At 45.2% G+C, this 22,335-nt stretch overlaps 1 protein-coding gene across 3 annotated transcripts in view; it reads right to left on the bottom strand.

Moving 5' to 3' along the window:
- ACTR3B (actin related protein 3B) overlaps positions 1–19,136 on the bottom strand; it is a 73,958-nt gene extending 54,822 nt beyond the window's left edge. For all 3 annotated transcript variants that reach the window (XM_025291902.3, XM_025291904.3, XM_025291911.3), the window contains exon 1: positions 18,981–19,136. In XM_025291902.3, the coding sequence (XP_025147687.1) occupies positions 18,981–19,024 (44 nt within the window). In that variant the 5' untranslated portion in view covers positions 19,025–19,136. The remainder of the gene's footprint in view (positions 1–18,980) is intronic.
- Positions 19,137–22,335: the final 3,199 nt, after the last annotated feature.

The raw sequence follows: 22,335 nt of genomic DNA, 5'->3' as shown, positions 1-22,335 counted from the left end.
CTCATTTTATGCTTTGCAACCAAAGATGGAGAAGCTCTGTACAGTCAGCAAAAACAAGACCGGGAGGTGACTGGGGCTCAGATCATGAACTCCTTATTGCCAAATTCAGACTTAAATTGAAGAAAGTAGGGAAGACCACTAGGCCATTCAGGTATGACTGAAATCAAATCCCTTACAATTATACAGTAGAAGTGACAAATAGATTCAAGGGATTAGATCCGATAGACAGAGTGCCTGAAAAACTATGGACAGAGGTGCATAACACTGTACAGGAGGCAGTGATCAAAACCATCCCCAAGAAAAAGAAAAGCCAAAAAGCAAAATGGCTGTCTGAGGAGGCCTTACAAATAGCTGAGAAAAGAAGAGAAGCGAAAGGCAAAGGAGAAAAGGAAAGACATACCTATTTTAATGCAGAGTTCCAAAGAATAGCAAGGAGAGATAAGAAAGCCTTCCTCAGTGATTAATGCAAAGAAATAGAGGAAAACAATAGAATGGAAAGTCTAGAGATCTCTTCAAGAAAATTAGATACCAAGGGAACATTTCATGCAAAGATGGGCTCAATAAAGGACAGAAACACTATGGACCTAACAGAAGCAGAAGATATTAAGAAGAGGTGGCAAGAATACACAGAAGAAATATACAGAAAAGATCTTCATGACCCAGATAACCATGATAGTGTGATCACTCACCTAGAGCCAGACATCCTGGAATTCGAAGTCAAGTGGGCCTTAGGAAGCATCACGGCAAACAAAGCTAGTGGACGTGACCGAATTCCAGTTGAGCTCTTTCAAACCATAAAAGATGATGCTATGAAAGTGCTGCACTCAGTATGCCAGTAAATTTGAAAAACTCAGCAGTGGCCACGGGATTGAAAAAGGTTAGTTTTCATTCCAGTCCCAAAGAATGTTCAAACTACCACACAGCTGCACTCATCTCACACACTAGCAAAGAAGTGCTCAAAATTCTCCAAGCAAGGCTTCAACAGTACATGAACCGAGAACTTCCAGATGTGGAAGCTGGATTTAGAAAAGGCAGAGGAACCAGAGATCTAATTGCCAACATCTGTTGGATCATAGAAAAAGCAAGAGAATTACAGAAAAACATCTACTTCTGCTTTACAGACTACGCTAACATCTTTGACTATGTGGATCACAACAAACTGTGGGAAATTCTTAAAGAGACGGGAATATCAGACCACCTTCCCTGCCTCCTGAGAAATCTGTCTGCAGGTCAAGAAGCAACAGTTAGAACCAGGCATGGAACAACAGACTGGTTGCAAATTGGGAAAGGAGTATGTCAAGGCCGTATATTGTCACTCTGTTTAACTTATATGCAAAGAAGAGTAAAGACTTTGCCTAATACTTTAGACATTGTTTTAATGAACACAAAGAAGACAGAGACTGTTTAATCTCTCCTTTACACTTGTGTGTGTGTAACAGGGTCATTTCAGAAACAAACCAACCTTGAAACAAATACAGCTGACTCTCATAAACACAGGTTTGAACTGGGCAGGTCCACTTACAGGTGGATTTATTTTCAATAAATATACCCAGAAGATCGTGTGCAAGACCTGCATTCAAGTGGAGAGCCTATCCTTACACAAGCGTAAGATGACTGAAATTTAATATAAACTTAATAATGTGTTAGTTTTCTTACTCGTTGCGTTACTTTCAAGGAGTCACATTATTGTACAGCATGACTGCCCCTCCACCCCCAGCAACTGGAGACCCTGCAGATCGGCTACCACTACAGGCCAGTGGTGGTGGTTAAAATGCAACGGTGTTTCCAACTCTACAGGAACAGGGCTGTAATACTGTCTGCCATAAGAACTCTGCAACCATTCATCCCCCGTGTAGAGGCGGGGCTACCAAGAAACTGTAACAGCAGGTACACCTGCTCCCATCACTCGCTGCCTCCCTGTTATCAACGCATGAAGTGCACTGTAAACAGATCTGAATTTCTTTACATTTCATTACCTTCTCATTTTTGATGTCTACTGTTAATAACAGTGTTTTATGTAATATAATATTGATGTAGGGACTGACAGGTGACTCATCTTACGTACAGATGATGTAAACTTAGCAGTATTGATAAATACAGTACACGACCGACTATAAAGCAAGCTGAGTGCCAAAGAATCAATGCTTTCCAATTGGGGTGCTGGAGAAGACTCTTGAGAGTCCCTTGGGCAGGAAGGAGATCCAACCAGTCCATCATAAAGGAAATCCATCCTGAAAATTCATTGGAAGGACTGAAGCTGAAACTTCAATACTTTGGCCACATGATGTGAAGAACTGACTCACTGGAAAAGACCCTGATGCTGGGAAAGATTGAAGGCGGGAGGAGAAGGGGACAACAGAGGATGAGATGGTTGGATGGCATCACCGACTTGACGGACATGAGTTTGAGCAAACTCCGGGAGCTGGCGATGGACAGTGAAGCCTGGCACACTGCAGTCCATGGGGTCACAGAGAGTCAGACATGACTGGACTGAACTGAACTGAAGGCTTCTGGTCAACGGAAGACTATTAGTAGTAGTTAAGATTTGGGACAGTCAAAAGTTACATGTAAATTTACAACTGTGCTGGGGTCGGTGCCCCTAACCGCAGTGTTGTCCAAGGGTCAGCTGTACAGAAAAATTCTAACATTTATTAAAATTAGGTGCTAAGTATCACTCACGTCTGTTATATTACTTTTTATATTTCTGAAAGGCAACAGAGTGTACTGCACAGGTTGAGGCCATGCGCTCTGGAACCAGACTGCCAGAGCTCAAACCCCAGCTCTCTCCTTTGCCCAACAGGTCTCTCTGTGCCTCAGTTTCTCCATCTGTAAAAGCAGGGTCATAACACAGCCCACTTCCTAGCGGTGGCGAGCTAATGCATTCAAAGTGTAATGAGAAAGAGAACAAGCATGGCAGCGGTGCTCTCTGTATTTTTCATCTGCCTACTACTATCTTTATGTGTGATTCAGTTCAGTTCAGTCGCTCAGTCGTCTCCGACTCTTTGCGACCCCATGGACTGCAGCACACCAGGCCTCCCTGTCCATCACCAACTCCCGGAGTTTACTCAAATTCATGTCCATTGAGTCGGTGATGCCATCCAACGATCTCATCCTCTGTTGTCCCCTTCTCCTCCCACCTTCAATCTTTCCCAGGATCAGAGTGTTTTCAAATGAGTCAGTTCTTTGCATCAGGTGGCCAAAGTATTGGAGTTTCTGCTTCAGCATCAGTCCTTCCAATGAATATTCAGGATTGATTTCCTTAGGATGGACTAAAATACTTCCTAATTTAAATTAAAAAAAAAAATGTTTCCAAAGCCGTTACGTTCATGTGTCCCAAATGGCACGGCTCAGTCTTTCTGCTGTGCCCACTATGAACAGCACAGACACACTCACGCGTGAGGTGGAGGAGATAAAATGCACCAACGGTGACACGACAGATGCCCGGTGTCCCTCAACAGCCGTGTCTCATCCCCATCTCCAAGCTGCGTGTCCTGAAATCATGAACCTCGGCCCACCGTGGCCAAAGGTCGGGCTGGACAAATGGACACGGCCCTTCCGGGGCCCACAGCTCTAACATTCCACCCTCTGCGGATGATGCCGCTGAGAGGGTAACAGGCAGGAAGGCCAGGGGTCTCCAAATGGAGAAAATAGCCTGCAAGTGTCAGACATTTTTCTCTCTCTTAAGCGGCAGGAGGAAACAAACTAGCAATATTTTTTTCCTCCTCTATACAAATTTAAAGAGAGGTTTCTCTTAAAATACTGTGTTGCCATAATGACACCTGGTTTCGCCTGAAGTTAGCTATTCTTGAGCCTAGAGATAACCAATGCCTTTTTCTTATGGAAATGTTTGTCTTAAGCTATGCTAATGTACTACGCCTTTACCCCAAACTCTGTCTCCAAGTCGGTTCCGCCTCTTGGCCCAAAACCTACTTGACAAACCAGTATGTTATACTTAGATATTGTTCCCCTAATCTATGTAAATGAAACTATTTGTATGGTGGTCTGCCCTTCTTTAAGATTCAAGTTAATTATTTTATGGCCCAAGATAAACCATTTGGTGCCAAGATTATCCCAAAATGCATCTTATGGGCGAGGGGCCTGGTGCTATTCTGAATTATAAGACATTCCTTTCTTTCATTAACAGACTGCTAGTGACTATATAACATCCAGCTGAAGACTAGCAAGGGGGTACTCTTTCTGCCCCCTTCTGATGCCTATGTCAGAAGCTTTCTCTATCTCCTTTATACTTTAATAAAACTTTATTACACAAAAGCTCTGGGTGATCAAGCCTCGTCTCTGGCCCCGGATTGAATTCTTCTCCTCCGGGGGCCAAGAATCCCGGTGTATTCGCGTGATTCAACAACAACCTTTCACCGCCACCGCACGCCGCCCGGCAACAGTTGCCAGGGTGCTCGGGTTCTGAAGTCACTGCGCTGAGATGGCACGGCCCTCCCATTAGAGGTGATCTGACAACAGCTCAGCTTTACAAAAATCATCGAGCAAAACACAGCTCTTAAAATAGGGAAGGTGTTCTAGACACCATTTATGCAAAGATACATTCCAACCAGCCTGCTAGCCAGAAACCACATAGTAGGCACATGTGAGGATACGGAGAGGGGAGGGGAGGGAAGCACGGTCCTAGTGCTCCGAACGCTCCCCAAAATGCTCACCCATTAGACGCAGACACGGAAAACACACTTACGACAATCAAAGGGGCAAGGGGCAGGAGGACAAATCAGGAGCTTGGGATTCGCAGATACATACGACTATACACAAAACAATAACAACAAGGTCCTGCTGTGCAGCATAGGGAACTATACTCAGCATCTTGTAATAATCTACAAGAGAAAAGAATCTGAAAAACCGCACATGTGTAACCGAATGACTTTGCTGTATACCAGAAACTAACACAACATGGTAAATCAACTATTTTCCACGTGCTCAGCCGTGTCCGACTCTTTGCGACCCCGTGGACTGTAGCCCCCCAGGCTCCTCTGCCCATGGGATTCTCCAAGCAGGAATACTGCAGCGGGTTGCCATTTCCTTCTCCAGGGGATCTTCCTGACCCAGGGATCGAACCCCAAGACTCTCGCATCTCCTGCATCGGCAGGCAGGTTCTTTACCACTAGCTCCACCTGAGAAGCCCTATATTTCAATTTTAAAAAAGAAAAATGTCATGTAAAAATAAATAAATTTTTTAAAAACCATACAATAAATGCTGCTGCTGCTGCTGCTAAGTCGCTTCACAGTCGTGTCCGACTCTGTGCGACCCCATAGACGGCAGCCCACCAGGCTCCTCTGTCCATGGGATTCTCCAGGCTAGAACACTGGAGTAGGTTGCCATTTCCTCCTCCAATGCTTGAAAGTGAAAAGTGAAAGTGAAGTCGCTCAGTCGAGTCCGACTCTTAGCGACCCCATGGCCTGCAGCCTACCAGGCTCCTCCGTCCATGGGATTTTCCAGGTAAGAGTACTGGAGTGGGGTGCCATTGCCTTCTCCAAATAAATGATGAGAATTAGGTTTTTAAAAAAAAGGTCACCTGTCAGAAACATGATTTCAGGTTGTGCTCCTCACAGTAGCATGGCCTACATTATCTGGCAGGTGAGTTTCAGATTATCTGGGAAGGCATCTGGAAAGAAAGCACCAACCCTGACTGACCGGATCACCTGGGAAGCTTCTGAAAAATGCAGATTCCCAGGGCCTGTCCCAGAGTCACAGAGAAGTCACCTGGATTTTTGTATTTTAAACATCCCCTTCCTTCCTCCCCACCTCCGTCAGCCACAGTTCTGAAGACCAACCAGTGCAGGAATCGCTGACTCAAGTATATACCACATGCAGTCATCTCTGAATTTTTATAAAATGCGAGCTCCCCACCCTCGTGCTCACGTCCTAACCAAAAAAGAGACAAGAATCAGCAACTTTCCTACCAGTAACAAGTAAGAATCCACGCTGGATGGAAAGATGCTATTCAGAACGGCGACACAGAATAACATTTTACCCCTGAGAATGAGACATACGATGGGAGGAACACTCCATACACACGGAGACAGAGGCACGCCCCGCTCAGACAGGAAGCGCCACCGGGCGTGGAAGCAGCGGCACAGAGCACCACCACACTCACCTACAAACTCAACGCGCAACCATTCAAAATCTGGGCCAATATTGAAAAAGGTGGTAGTACATTTTACACTGAAGATTACACATAACTTTACAATTAAAAAGTTGAAGTCTCATTATAAGGAGAAGTTTCATCTTATTTTTCAATACTGTAAATGCATACACCATTTTATCCAAATAGTTTTAAATGCATATACCCCACTGTCCAAATAGCACATTTCTAGGAATTCACCCCACTGAATCATTTTACATGTATAAAAAGAAATGCACAAAAAATGTCCTCTACAGCAGTATAACAGGAAAACAACAACAACAAAAACTGGAAACACGAAATGCCATCAATAGAGGATAAATTAAACAGATTGCAATCGTTCAATAAAATGCTACACAATCATCAAAAAATGAAGCAGACGTGTAACTGGTCATATATAAGTATACTTTGAAAATAGTTGACCCAAAAAACGAATCAGTCAACAGAGAAATTGAAGAGGAAATTAAAAAATACCTTGAGACAAATGACAAGGAAAACACAATCACACACAATCTATGGGATGCAGCAAAAGCAGTTCTTAGGGGGAAGGTTCATAGTGAAAACAGCTGCAAGACAGCACGTATTCACACTGCAGGGAGTTAAACAGGGCCCGCAGTGCCGGGTTCAAAGCGCAGCCCTAGCTCTGGGACTTCAGGAAGTAAAGGAATCCCTCCAGCTTCCGTTTCTTCATCAGGACAAGGTAGTAACAACGCCTCTGTTGTTGCCGTTTAGTTGCTCAGTCATGTCTGACTCCTCGTGACTCCACTGTAGCCCACCAGGCTCTCTGTCCATGGGATTTCCCAGACAGGAATACTGGAGCGGGTAGCCATTCCCTTCTCCATGGATCATCCTGACTCAGAGATTGAACCAGCATCTCCTGCATTGCAGGTGGATTCTTTACCACTGAGCCACCAGGGAAGCCCAATATCAATCCCTACCTCAATGCTAAATATGACTCAGTGTTTCTAGAAAATATCTCCTAATCCAAAAAGTAAAAGGATCTCATAGTCAATAACTTCATTCAACTGCTGAATTATCTGATATATAGTCATCACCAACTGTATTTCTTCCATGAACTGCCCGTAGATCATTTTTCCACTGGACTTTCGGTATTATCAATTTGTGTAAACTTTCGCACACTGAGGGCTCCCTGGTGGCTCAGATGGTAAAGCGTCTGCCTGCAACGTGGAAGACCTGGGTTCGATCCCTGGGTGGGAAGATCCCCTGGAGAAAGGGAAAGGCAACCCACTCCAGTATTCTTGCCTGGAGAATCCCATGGACAGAGGTGCCTGGTGGGTTATAGGCCAAAGGGTCACAAAAAGTCGGACACAACTGAGCGACTTCACTTTACACACTGAGGATATAATGTTTGCTCACATATATTACTGATTTTTCTGAATTTGTGGTTTACCTGCAATTATACATTTTCTGAAGGATAATCGTTTAAACAATTTAGATGATCAAATCTATCAATTATTTTCCTGAACAATTTCCTTTGCAGTTTCTACTTTGAAAGTCTCTCCCTACACTAATTTCCCTTCCAGTTCTGTGAACATCCGATATACCTATATATGAAGAGATATAGCAGTCAAGATTTTCCCAGGCATGTGTACATGAAGAATTAAGATTGACAACTTTCACATTAAAAGGCTTTGTTTAATGTTTATCTGAAAACTATCTTCCCAAACGACAGCTAGCATGGCGCAGCCAAGCATCATTCTCAAAACACAGAAACCCTGCTTACAGACAGCAGTCTTCCCAAACACAGTGCCACCTTTGAGCATCCCGGACCCGAAGCCTCTTCTCATTCGGAAGCCAGAACAGACCGAAGTTACAGAAACAGAATCAAGGGCTGCATAAGGCAGGCCCAAGAGTGACAAGTCTGCCTACTAACCCAGCACGTTCTTGCACTTCAAACTTCCAAACCCGCTCACAAGGCACCTTGAGAAGTCTCGCTCCCACTCCCACACCCACCCACCCATTTCGCCTTCCCCTCTATTCTCGTGTAGCCTCCAACGTCTCTGTCTGCAAACACAACACGTCCTTATTCATCTTGAACATTTTAAAAGGTCCCTGAATTGAAAGAGACACGTGTACCCCAATGTTCTCTGTCTGCAAACACAACACATCCTTATTCATCTCGAACATTTTAAAAGGTCCTTGTGCGAAGCTTCTTCCGCTCCCCGTGTTAAAGGCCCCTCTGCGCACAGCAGTAACTGCCTGCGGTGAGGAGGGCTGATCTGACTAGTGTCATCTCGACGCACTTACATACCTCCCTCCTACAGCCCTGTGTCTAGAGCAGAAGCTGACAGTGTCAGCTCAACCAATTTATGTTTGAAAGCGGAGATGTCACATCTTAAAACAGCGTTTTTAAAACTACATCCAGGACGCAGGTTCTTTTGTGTGAGACCCCTTATGAGGTCCAGTCTCAAACCCCAACCAGAATAGCCCTACCCACTCCTAAGATGTTCTGTTTAAAAAAAAAAGACTACATTGCCTCAGAGCATGACTTTGATAAAACTAAAATTGTTCCCAGATCTTAATGTAGTATTCTAGATAACACACACTCTACACACTGTATACGGCAAAAATTAATATATAATCATAATCAAGTTCTTCAAACATTCCTTAGGCTGTCATAGAGAAAATGGTAGTTTCTGTTTACAGGACACAGTTAAATATGTAAGTTCAAATTGATTTATTTTCTCTAAATCCAATAGTCTGTGTTTTTCTTTTTCTCTATTTGGTCTGTATATTTTACATTACCCAATATACATGTCCACTTCTACGTGCTAAGTCGCTTCAGTCGTGTCCGACTCTTTGTGACCCCAGGGACTGTAACCGCCAGGCTCCTCCGTCCATGGGACTCTCCAGGCAAGAGCACTGCAGTGGGTTGCTGTGCCCTCCTCCAGGGGATCTTTCCGACCCAGGGATGGAACCCACATCTCTCATGTCTCCCGCGTCAGCAGGTGGGTTCTTTACCACTAGCACCACCTTTGCTCCATGTCTGGTAAATACAATATCGTGACCTGTGGCCTCTTTATGGGTTTGGGGCATTATCAAGTGAATTTTGACTTCCAGGGTAAAACGGTAGACTAAACACGTGATCTAATTTCACTCTGTCCCGAAGCCACACTAAAACCAAAACAAAATGATTCTTTCTAAGACGCAGAAACCACAACAACAGGGAGAAAAGAAGAGGTGGCAACTGCAGAATTGGGCCCTGGACAGCTGAGGATCAGCGCTAACTGTCCTGGGAACGTCCGAAAACCAGCCGTGGGCAAAGCTGAGAACCGGCCCCACACCCCCGGGACCCTGAAGAAAGGCCCCGCGATGGGCAGCTGCACAGGGCCCTGTGGATCCAGGACTGAAGGGCCCAAAACACAGGCCAAGATGAGCGTGGCCCCCACCCCGCACCAGGGCGGCGGCTGCTCTTCCCCGACCCCGGAGTCCCCACAGGCTGACTCTGGGAGTGCAAAGCGAGACTTGGAGCGTGAAGCAAGGTCACCGGCCTGGGAGAGTCCCGGAACCACTCTGAGAATTACCCGATTGAACACAGAAATCCCTGACAGCTGAGACGTGCTCCCTGCCCCCAACCCGGCTCTCAGAACACAGACCCAGCCCTCCAGGCAGAGGGTCAGAAATGCACTCTCTGAGGAAAGCGACCACCTCAAGAGGAAAGACCCAAAGACCGTTAAGACAGAAGCTATTCCAACAACAATCCACCTGGGGTGGTGGTGGTGGCGGCGGCTTAGTCACCAAGTCGTGTCCAACTCTTGTGACCCCAAGGACTGTAGCCCACCAGGCTCCTCTGTCCATGGGATTCTCCAGGCAAGAAGACTGGAGTGGGGTGCCACTTCCTTTTCCAGGGGATCTTCCCGACCCAGGGATCGAACCCAGGTCTCCTGAATTGGCAAGGCAGATGAATTACCAACTGAGCTATGAGGGAAGCCGCCTGTATCACCCGCCAAATCTACAGACCTGATCTATTGCATAAGGCAGGGCTTCCCTGGTGGTGCAGTGGATAAGAACCTGCCTGCCAATGCAGGGGACACAGGTTCGATACCTGGTCCAGGAAGATTCCACAAGCTGTGGAGCAACTAAAATCTGTGTGCTGAGAGCCTGTGCTCTGCAACAAGAGAAGCCACTGCAGTGAGACGCCCTCGCACCGCCACTAGAGAGCAGCCCCCACAGCAATGAAGACCCAGCGCAACCAAAAATAAATAAACAAATTTTTAATTAATTAAAAAATAAGGCAGCAGTAACTTTCATAGAACAAGAACAAATAAGAAACACAATAAAGACAGGAACATCTAACACATCATTCTCAGTTAAAGACGGGTAAGTGGACCCTGATTCTGGGAAAGATTGAAGGCGGGAAAAGGGGACGACAGAGGATGAGATGGTTGGATGGCATCACCGACTCAATGGACTTGAGTTTGAGCAGGCTCTGGGACTTGGTGATGGACAGGGAGGCCTGGCGTGCTGCAGTCCATGGCGTCGCAAAGACACGACTGAGCGACTGAACTGAGGTGGACAAAAATAAGCAGAAGGCCTCAAAACCGTCATTAATAAGATAGCTCATACAGATATACTCAGAACTCAGAACACACCAACAGGGAATATACCTCTTCTGAAGTACATAGAGAACATTCACAAAACTGCCCATATCGTAGACTCAGTGAAATCTAAGGAACAGAATATAAACAGCACTCTGAGCATAATGTAATTAAATTAGAATCAAAAACAAAATTTGAAAAGGCCCTTCTACTTGAAAATTTTCAAACACACTAGTATAGAAATACTGAGTTAAGAAGGGAATTCAAAAGAAAAACACAGAAATTTCTTGAAAACAGTATCGATGAACTATACCCAAATCCCAGTGAGGGATACATACAGTTAAAGACATCAGAGCTGGGGACTCTCCTGGCAGTCCAGCGTTAACAGTTCGCCTTCCAATGCAGGGGGTGTGGGTTCCACGCCTGATCAGGAAGCTAACATCCTACAAACCTCCCAGCCAAAACACCACAATGAGAAACAGACACAACACTGTAACAAATTCAACAATTTAAAAAATGGCTCACATCCAAAATAAATCTTAAAGACTTAACAGCCAAATTTTCACAGCATCAAATGCCTTTTCAATACAAAGGGAAAATTAAAATGAATTTAATATCCAACTCAAAAAACAGAAAAGGAAAACAGAGGAAATAAAAGCAGAAATAAATGAATCAAAAAAAAAAAAAACAGAAAAATAATAGAATAAGTGAACCCCAAAGCTTATCCTTTAAAAAAAAAAAAAAGATCCACAACACAGCCATATTATTAGCTAAGCCCTGAAGAAAAAAGGATGAAGACAAGACAGATAAATTCGAGTGACAAAAGGAAAACATAACCATAAAAACAGAGATTTTTGAAAATCATGACTACTCTACACATAAATTTGAAAAATTTAGATAAAACAGAATTGTTTTTAGACAAATACAACATAACCAAAATTGATTTGACTCGAGATGGGGCATCTAACCAGCTTCAGAAGAACTACAAAGAGGAGCACTGAAATTCTACCAAGACCTTAAACCTCAGATAATCCCAAAACTACTTAAACTGCCCCAGAGCACAGAATAAGAAAGAAAACTTCTTCCTTTGTTTCATGAAGACAGTGTAACACCGATCCCACACGCTGACAAAGAACTCACCAGAAAACTAAACTATAATGCATACCAAGTTCCAACGGGAAAACCTAAATAAAGTATTAACAGATTCTACCTACATATCAAAAAATGAGGCATCATGATCAAGGGGGGATTATTACGAAATGCAGGAGTGCTTCAACATCAGGAAATCCACTATGTGAACTAAGAAAGAAAACCGCACGTCCCACTTAGGATAAAGAAATCGTGGAACATGCAACACGCATTCATGCTTTAACATTCCAAAACACAGCATGACAGATACTTCTTGACATATCTGGATAGCTTTCTTAACATGTATTTGTACGGGTATACATATACACACAAACAGCAGCCCAAAAGCCTGCATCTTACTTATTTTACAAACACCAGAAACTATTCCACTAAGATAAGAACAAAGGATAATGCCCACTAACTCCACTCCAGGTTAACACTATTTGGAGGCAATGGCCACTGCAGCATGTCAGGGAAAAAAGTAAGTAGACTCCTAAAAATGGAAAGGAAAAACAATCTCTATTTGCCCGTGACAAAATTCTCTATCTGGAAAGCCTGAAAGATAAAGGGAAAAAATTCATTCAAACAATAAAAATCATTTAGTAATTCAGTAAAGAAGCAGACAAAATAAATGCCTTTAATATAGTGAAGAAAAACAAAATAGAATGGAAGAGAAAACGTCATTTACAATAACCAAAAAGAAAATCACATAACTGGGTGATTAACAAGAAAGCTATCTGAGGTAAACACAATATTCCTACAAGGCACAAAACAGACTTGAACTGATGGAAAGAATACACCATATTCTCTGATGGGAAGACAGTATCATAAATATAATAGTCCTCATTAACATATGAGTTTAATGCAATCCAAATCAAAATACCATCAGCAGTTTTCCCCAGGGACTAAAAGAAGAAACTGCATGTAAAGTCCATTTGGAGAAATAATAAGGAAGAATAGACTGGAAAACACTTTTTACAAAAGGAGGTGGAGAAACTTCCCTGGAGCTCCAGTGGTTAAGGCTGTGTGCTCCCAAAGCAGGGGGCCTGGGTTTGATTCCTGTTCAGGGAGCATCCCACATGCTCCAACTGACCCCAGGTGAAGCAACTAAGACCCAGCACGGCCAAACAAAAATTTTTTTTTTTTTAACGAGGTGTACGGTTGAGTCTTTTCGCTGTTGACCTGAAACTATAGCAACACTGTTAACTGGCTATACCTCAGAACAAAATAAAAAGTTCAAAAAAAAGACTAAAAAGTCCAAACAATATTACCTGACAATAATAATTTTTTACAGTGAACATAGGGATTTATTTTTCTGGATGATTTACTATCAAATAAAGTTAAGAGTCATTTATACTCTTAAAAATGAGGTGCTGGGACACCAACCTCATCACATATGAAGTCATAAAGCCTCAGGAGTTACACTCAGTGATGCTGCCACAGAAGCAGACAGGTTCAGGCACCCAAAATGAATCCAGAAATAAACCACTGCAGAGGCAAATGCAGTACGCAATGAAAGCGGTATCTTCAAGCAGTGTTTTGTTACGCTTTTTTTCATAAATGAGGCTGAGATAAACAGGGCAACCAGAAGGAAAGAAGACAGAATTGGCTCCAATGAGGTCCATTCCTCATACCCCATCCCAGGATAAATTTCAAGTGGAACAGCGATTTATATAAAATCTGGCAATGGGGAGGGGGAACACCCATCTTAACTATGATTCAAAATCTAACAATAAGGAAAAGATAAATAAACCTACTGCTTAAAAAAAAAAAAAAAAAACTCTTTGCATGGCAAAAGACACATGATACGTAGGGAAAATGTATTTGCAACTTGTATCACAACAGGCCAATGCCTCAGTATGCAGGAAGGAGGCCTCAGACTGCTCTCCCTACCAAGGTGAAGGTGCAAGTTTGCTTGTAACTTTGGCCTCTAAAGAGCCTCTTGATGAAAGTGAAAGAGGAGAGTGAAAAAGTTGGCTTAAAGCTCAACATTCAGGAAACGAAGATCATGGCATCCGGTCCCATCACTTCATGGGAAATAGATGGGGAAACAGTGGACACAGTGGCAGACTTTATTTTTGGGGCGCCAAAATCACTGCAGATGGTGACTGTAGCCATGAAATTAAAAGATGCTTACTCCTTGGAAGCAAAGTTATGACCAACCTAAATAGCATATTCAAAAGCAGAGACATTACTTTGCCAACAAAGGTCCATCTAGTCAAGGCTATGGTTTTTCCAGTGGTCATGTATGTATGTGAGAGGTGGACTGTGAAGAAAGCTGAGCACCAAAGAATTGATGCTTTTGAACTGTGGTGTTGAAGAAGACTCTTGCGAGTCCCTTGGACTGCAGGGAGATCTAACCAGTCCATCCTAAAGGAGACCAGTCCTGGGTGTTCATTGGAAGGACTGATGCTAAAGCTGAAACTCCACCTGATGCAAAGAGTTGAATCATTGGAAAAGACCCTGATGCTGGGAGGGATTGGGGGCAGGAGGAAAAAGGGTCGACAGAGGATGAGATGGCTAGATGGCATCACCAACTCGATAGACATGAGTTTGAGAGAACTCCGGGAGTGGGTGATGGACAGGGAGGCCTGGCATACTGCGATTCATGGGGTCGCAAAGAGTCGGACACGACTGAGCGACTGAACTGAACTTGGCCTCGGGCTGGCATCTGGAAACTTAAGATTTCAGGAGGGTTCCCACCATGCCCCAAATACAGTGGATGCTGAACACCTCCTTTCCTTCTGGGGCTGGAATTTTGGTTTGTGCCAGGCGGAAGGTGCCACAACCAGCCCCGCAAGAGAAACTCTGGGCACTGAGCATCTCTCTAAGCAGCTTTCCCAGTGAACAGGGTCTCACATACGTCACACTGGATGTCAGTGACTCCACTAAGAAAGGACTCGGGATGCCCGCGGCTGGCTCCCCCAGACTCCGCTCCACGCACCTTTCTCCTTGGCTGTTTTTGCGTTTACCTTTTCACTGTCATCCTGGGATTGTTCCTAGCAAATCTCTCAACCTGGCGGTGGCCTGTGGGACCCTCAACACACCCTAATCCACAAGGAGCTTCCAAAACTAAAGCAGCAAAAGGCCGAAGGCCTGCAGAAAAACGGGCTAGAGAAATGAAGACAGAAAATGGAAATGCAGATGCCACTTCATCACGTGGAAGGACGCTCATCTTCCCATATAATAAGAAATTCAAATTAAAACGATATCATTTCCCACCTTCCAGATTGGTAAAAAAAAAAAAAAAAAAAAAAAAACTTCTTTAACTCAGCAATTACAGAGATGAGTCTGTAAGAAGACGTAAGCACTGACACACATCGCTGGGGAAGACACACACTCCGGGGTGGGATCTGACACGATCCGGCAAAAGGACCTTATGACTCAGAAGTCCCACTTCTAAAAACCTGTCTCAGAGATGCTCCAGAAAAAAAATGCAAAAAAAGACAAATGCACAGCACTGACTTCATTGCAGTCTTTTGATAAAAACAAAATGCTCAAAAATTGATGGGGACATGTCTCAAGATGACCAGAAACACCGTGAATGGAGCTTCTACTACTGGACAGCTGAAGCATGAAAACAAGGAACAGCAGTAAGAAATCATGAACCATTGAATGTAGTAAGAATCACATAAGTAACTCTTTGAGAACCGTAACCCACACAGATGATAAAAGGGAGTTACTGGAAAGTGCACCCTTTTTGTAAAATGTTAACTAAAGAATGTAGATAATACTTGAGTTTAAAATACATACACAATTTTGCAAGCATCGCTGTAATCATCAATTGGAACAAGAATACCACCAATGGAAACTAAAACTGATGGGTGAAAAGTTTTAAGGCAGAACAGGGTATTTACACAATCTCGTAACCTTTCTCCACAAAAGACATGAATTACAAAGGGGAAAACGGTGACCACACAGCGAGAAATCTAGTGGAGGGCACTATATCCAATGATCCAAGTGAACTTCATCAACTGCCTTAAGCCTCCTGATAAGAGGAGTTAAGTTCTAGGGAGATGGCGGACAGCACAGAGATGATATTAGCAACACTGTATTGTTATATACTTGAAAGTTGCCAAGACAAGTGGATCTTAGATCACAAGAAAAGGGTGTTTACAATGCCAGGATGGAGGTGTGAGTAATGCAATATGATAATCATTCCGCAATATACAAACACACCAAATCAACATGCTGTAACCTTAGATTCATGCAATGTAATATGTCAATTACTTCTCAATAAAGCTGATTTGATGCACTAATAAGCTCTGACATGACTTCTCTGGTACCCCTGACAAAAACGCACACCCTGTGTCTACTGTAAGGAAACACCAGACAAGTGTAAATTGGGGAGCATTATCCATAACAACTGGCTGCCAAAAATACCAACGTCCTGAAAGACAGAAAAAGGCTAAGGAGCCGGTCCAGGGAAACGAGACTAAAAAGACACGATGACAAGCAAACACGGTGTACGGTGCTGGATGAGGGCAGAGAGCTGAGCGTCCAGAGACACAGCGAGACCATTCATGGGATCCAGACTGCAGAGCAGATAACACTCGGCATAAACGTCACATTTTCTGGTTCTGATCACTGGTCTGTGATTGTATGTTCTCAGAAAGGATATACTGAAGTACCCTGGTGTAAAAAGCAGGATGGCTGCAACTCACAAACAGTTCAGAAAGATAATAATGTATAAAGTATACAGAGAACAGTAAAGCAAATGTTAGTAGTTAGAATGCTGGATGGAGACTATATAGCATTTTTTTGATACTCTTTTTGCAGCTTTTCAGTAGATTTGAAATTTCTCAAAACAAGTCTAAAGAATACAAAAATCTTCAAAACTATAAGTTCAGTTAGGAAAGTGAGGCTGTTCTCTGAACACTCAGCAGCCCAGTAACTCACTTAAGTGGAGCAGGCAGAGCCGTGGTCCGTGTCATCCCAGCCCCCTGAACACCTGTGCTCACCAAGCTGGTCTCAGGGTTTATTAGATGAGGCCAGGCTCCCTGGATGAAATTTATTTGCTATTTTAAAAAAGCACCATTTAGTATACTGTCTACTCAATCATAAATGCCCACTATCAGTGTGAATTTTCCTTTTAGAATTTAGTACAAGAAAAAGATTTTTCACCTGAAAAACAGGTATTTCTCTTCTTCCCTGATGACAGGAATTACATAACTGAGGATGACTCTCTCATAGTCTTGTCATACAGGAAGGCCAAGCTTGAGACCAAACCAGCTGCACAACAGGCCTACAGTTTAAGGTGATTTTCCAGGCCCGTTCTTTTCTTCGGTCCTAGTTATATTTATCTGCATTTTATCCCTTTTTATCCTATTTTGAGCTAAAGGTCAATCCAAAATCACTTGGCTCTGCAGGAAATATAAGCAGCAGTAATATGCTTAAATAAACCTGGGCTCTTCCAGGCTCCCCCTCCTGGCCACACACTGGACACTGGAAATTCCTGACTGACCATCACCGTTTCCACAACAGACTATGTCCATGTGAAACCCACTGGGAGGATTCCCAGCCACTATTTCTAAGTCCTGACACAAAGCCTACAACAGCGTGAAGACAATAACATAACTTGGGGCCAGAAAACAAAGATATCCTGAAGTTATACCACCACGTGAGATACCACCTACCTCCAACGGTCATAACTGAGCACCACACTTTTGATATTTATAGCAAGAACGATGAGTAAGGCTCCCAGCTTACTATTATTAAAGGTATGACAAATCCTGTGGGCACATTTTACTGCTTCTATCAAGAAATGCTTTGTATTTCAACAGTTTTATGAGACCAAAACCACAAAAACCTCATGTGCAAATGTGGGGATGAAAGATTCTTTGACCAGCTGCCTTCTCTCCTGACACAACCAGACCTCAGGTGGGTGTGGGGTGAACACTAGATGGTTGGAGAAGGGGATGCGTAAGGAAGCCAGTACCTGGGGGATGTTCCTATCAACACTGCTTTCGGCTCAGGTTCTGGGTAGCGAAACAACTACTGAAATAAAAAGCCCCAAAACTTCTGGTACAGTGTGTATCTCTGAAAGGAAAATTAATACATGCAAAGAGGCAGTTTTTTCCAGCTTGTAACCACTCCTTTTTCTGCAGCAAAAGGAAAGAACAATCCGTAGGAGATGGACTGTAGCAAATTAAGGAAGACACCCCCACAAGGTTGTCAAGGAAACTAAACCGAGTGCATTTCTCTACAAAGAATCGAGGCTAAGGTGAACGTGCCATGGAATATTCATTCTGTGGCAAAAAATGACTAAAATCCCATCTTGAAAAATCTTTTTAAGAGGCTAAACTTACTTCCAGGCTATTTTATTAAGCACTTCACCTACAGTGCAAGCAGGCAAGCTTGAATTTCTAAACCAAAACCTAAATGGATTCAGCGAGCACCTTCCTAAAAATGAGCCGAGCCTGGGCCACTGGAATGGACCGGGAGATTTCCGAAGGGTATCTCTGGCATATCTCAACATCAAAAGAAGCAATCATGGCCCACAAGTAATGGGCTGGGGGGTGCGGGGTAGGGGAGAGATAGAAACTATACCACCACCAACAGCCTTTCCCACATTTTAGATGTTTCTGTTTTTTCAAAATGGAGCCTTTTTAACATTTTTAAATGCAAAGACAACTCTAGGCAAACTAAAGCAAGACCTTAGCCTGACTGAGCCATTCAATACTGGAAGAGGAGTGGGCTGCAAAAAAAAAACAATCTTTTTTTTTTTTTTAAAGATGTCAACTTGGGAGACGGTTGTAAAAACCTCCCACAAGTAAGTGATAAAGAAGCCCTATCAGCGAGGAGAAATGGCATGCGCTTGGGGACCCAGGACGAGGGCCACTTCTGAAGAGAAGGCAGGGGCGCCGTGAGGCAGGCGGAAGGCGAGGGAACGGCAGCGGGGTGCGCAGCCGGCACCCCCGAGAGGCGGAGGGGTCCCGAGGAGCCCCGGCCGAGCGCGGGGAGTAGGCGGGGAGGCCACGTCTCCCCTCGGCTTCCTCCCCAGCAAGGTGAGTGAGTCAGGGGGCCCCTGGACAGGTGAGGGCCGCGAACCGGGCCCGGGGCACCCCAGGTGAGACCGGGGGGCCGGGCCGCGGGGCAGGCAGGCGCCAGGCGCGCCGGGGCCAGAGCGGGCGCCCGCGGCTCTTACCCGGTGCCGCAGTCCACCACGCAGGGAGGCAGGGAGCCCGCCATGCTCGGCCCACGCGGCCGGCCCGGGAGGCTCCCCCGATCGCCGGCCCGCTCGCCGCCCCGCGCAGCCGCCGGGCTCCAGGGAGCCTCCGCAGCGCCGCCGCCGGGAGCCCGGATGCTCGCCGCCGGCCCACGTGACGCCCCGCCCACCGCCGCCTGACCAATCACTACGAGGACACGCCCTGTCCCCGCCCCCGGCCGCCCGCCATCTTTAGTGCTGGCAGCGGGGCCTCGTTGCCCGTACGTCCCACCTTGCTGCGAGAGAGGCTGTGAGCTCGTCTAACTGACTTACCGTGGACTTGACCCCGAAGCCTGACTCCTCATCTTTTTAAGTCTCCGCTCAGATGTCACCTTCTCAGGGAAGCTGTCCCTGTTCATCTGCTAGGTGCCCCCTCCGCCCCCCCGCACCTTACTCATTATCTCAACAATCTATTGCTTTGCTTCACAACATTTGGAGCAAATTTATACCGTGTATATATATTTATTTGTACTCCTATAGCAGGCTATAGGCTCCGCTAGATACGGCTCCTGAATGTCTTCTCACTGATGACAAGGATGCACAGCACAGTATTTGGTGCATTCATGCTGCTGCTACTGCTGCTAAGTCGCGTCAGTCGTGTCCGACTCTGTGCGACCCCATAGACGGCAGCCCATCAGGCTCCCCCGTCCCTGGGATTCTCCAGGCAAGAACACTGGAGTGGGTTGCCATTTCCTCCTCCAATGCATGAAAGTGAGAAGTGAAAGTGAAGTCGCTCAGTCGTGTCCAACTCTCAGCGACCCCATGGCCTGCAGCCTACCAGGCTCCTCCGTCCATGGGATTTTCCAGGCAAGAGTACTGGAGTGGGGTGCCATTGCCTTCTCCCGGAAACACCCAAATGTTTTCTGAATAAAGAAAAAAAAAAAAAAACTTGACGTTAGAATTCTTACACCTGTCAGAACACTGCATGCTTTCCTCTATAGAAGAAAAACCTGTGCAACAAATGCACCGACAGCTTTAAGGGGTGATTGACTTTCAATCAGGGTAACACTACACCAGGATCATATCAAAGGTGAAGTGATGTCCAAAAGATCTTCCTGGAACCTGGACCGAAGTACACACCACTTACCAACTATGTTATGAAGGTCACGAAGGTCCCACTTGCTTCCTCCTCCCTCCCTATCATGTATTCCTGACCTTACTTTTTAGGACTCTTCTGGAGATGTAGTTCCATGCAGTTTAACTGGTATTAAAAGCATTTTTAAACTGTTTTTACGTATGAGAAGTAGTAGTAGATTACTTGATCACGTGGGATAACCCATGATGATTCCCTTTTTTTTTTTTTCCTTAACCTATTCAGGTCAAATAAGGCCCAGATCTAGAAAATTTTTGAGGAACCTAGAAAGAGAAGTAGAAGGTAGGAAGAAAAGAAAGGTGAGGAGTGTGGAGGAAAGCCTGTATAGGACCCCAAAGTAAGTAGGTGAAGTCGCTCAGTCGTGTCCGACTCTGCGACCCTGTGGACTGTAGCCCACCAGGCTCCTGCGTCCATGGGATTCTCCAGGCAAGAATACTGGAGTGGGTTGCCATTTCCTTCTCCAGGGGATCTTCCCGACCCAGGGATTGAACCCAGGTCTCCCGCATCTCAGGCTTTAACCTCTGAGCCACCGGGGATGCATAGCACCCCAAGGCTGGAGGCAAAGGCTCACTTGCCTCCTTTGTGTTTTGCCAAAGCCCTGGCCAACCCCACTGTTCCGTGGCCCTCATCAGAATTCTGTGGATAAACTCTAAGTTGCAGACAGTCAGCACTGCAACCTCTTTCACTCCCTTAACACATATTTATCAAGTGCCTACTATGGGACAGGCCTTGCGTTAGACGGGGCATGAAACAGTAAGTGGGACATTTGCAGTCTTTGCCCCTAAGACATTTTTTTTTAATATTTATTTATTTATTTACTTGGCTGCACTGGGTCTTCACTGTAGCACGCAGGATCTTTAGTTGCACAGAGTTTTAGACCCTGGACCACCAGGGAAGTCCCTCTGCCCATAAGACTTTAGAGTCTTGTGAGAGATAGCAGAAGTCTGAGCACCACAACTAAAGAGTAACCCTTGCCCTCCACGACTAGAGAAAAGCCCTCACAGCAAAGAAAACACAGCATGGCCAAAAAAAAAAAAAAAAAGCCAAACAGGGCATCTACACCTGTCTTAGGAGTCAGTGAAGCCTTCTCAGAGCAATGGTGCCTAAGCTGAATCCCAGAGGGTGGATGGAGAAACACTCGATGGTGGAGAGGGTGGGGCAGGAGAGGGTTTCTGGGACGAGGAGGCTAGAGGACCTCAAGACTCATAGACGGCCCTATCACCTTCACCAGGGAAGAACCCTTAGTGGGATTTGGAACTGGCTAGTAATAAAGGCTGCAGTCCTTGGGGTTGTGAAGAGTCAGACGCGACTGAGCGACTTCACTTTCACTTTTCACTTTCGTGCATTGGAGAAGGAAATGGCAACCCACTCCAGTGTTCTTGCCTGGAGAATCCCCGGCATGGAGGAGCCTGGTGGGCTGCCGTCTAGGCGGTCGCACAGAGTCAGACACAACTTAAGCGACTTAGCAGCAGCAGCAGTAATAAAGGCGGTCCCTTTTCAGGGAGTGTCCCTTCTGCAAAGGACTTACTGGAAATGGCGACCAAGGCCAGCAGCTGGTAGCAAGCAAAAGACTTACTGACTTCAAATGGGTCCTCTCAACCCCACTAACCCTTGATGTTTGAGTAAAGGTGTTTTCACACGCGGGGAACAGAGACCTCTTCAGGGGGCACAGGAGCAAATTTTATTATTCCATATAAAGAAAATCCAGAAATTCCAGGGCAATTCAACCGTTGGATGACATCACTGTGGAAGTACTAGAAACTTGATGGCCTAAAACAAAAGATATTTAGCATCTCCTGATAGGGCAGAAGGTCAAAATTGAGATGTCAGCAGAACCAGTCCTCACCGAAGCCTCGAGGAGGAGCCCCGGTGTTCCCAGAAACCCCTGGTGTTCTCGGCTTATAGATGCATCACTCCAGTCTCTGCCTCCGTCTCAACGCCATGCTCTCCCTCTGTTTCTGCACCATCACCTGGCATTCTCTTCTTTTTTAATATTTATTTATGTGGCTGTGCTGGGCTTCCCAGGTGGCTCAGCAGTAAAGAATCCACCTGCCAATGCAGGAGATGCTGGAGATGCGAGTTCGGTTCCTAGGTCAGGAAAATCCCCCAGAGGAGGCAATGGCAACCCACTCCAGTATTCTTGCCTGGGTAATTCCGTGGGCAGAGGAGGCTTGTGGGCTCTAGTCCGTAGGGTGGCAGAGA

Source organism: Bubalus bubalis, chromosome 8, assembly GCF_019923935.1.
Source record: "Bubalus bubalis isolate 160015118507 breed Murrah chromosome 8, NDDB_SH_1, whole genome shotgun sequence".
NCBI classification, from domain to species: domain Eukaryota; kingdom Metazoa; phylum Chordata; class Mammalia; order Artiodactyla; family Bovidae; genus Bubalus; species Bubalus bubalis.
This window is presented reverse-complemented; position numbering and strand designations above follow the sequence as displayed.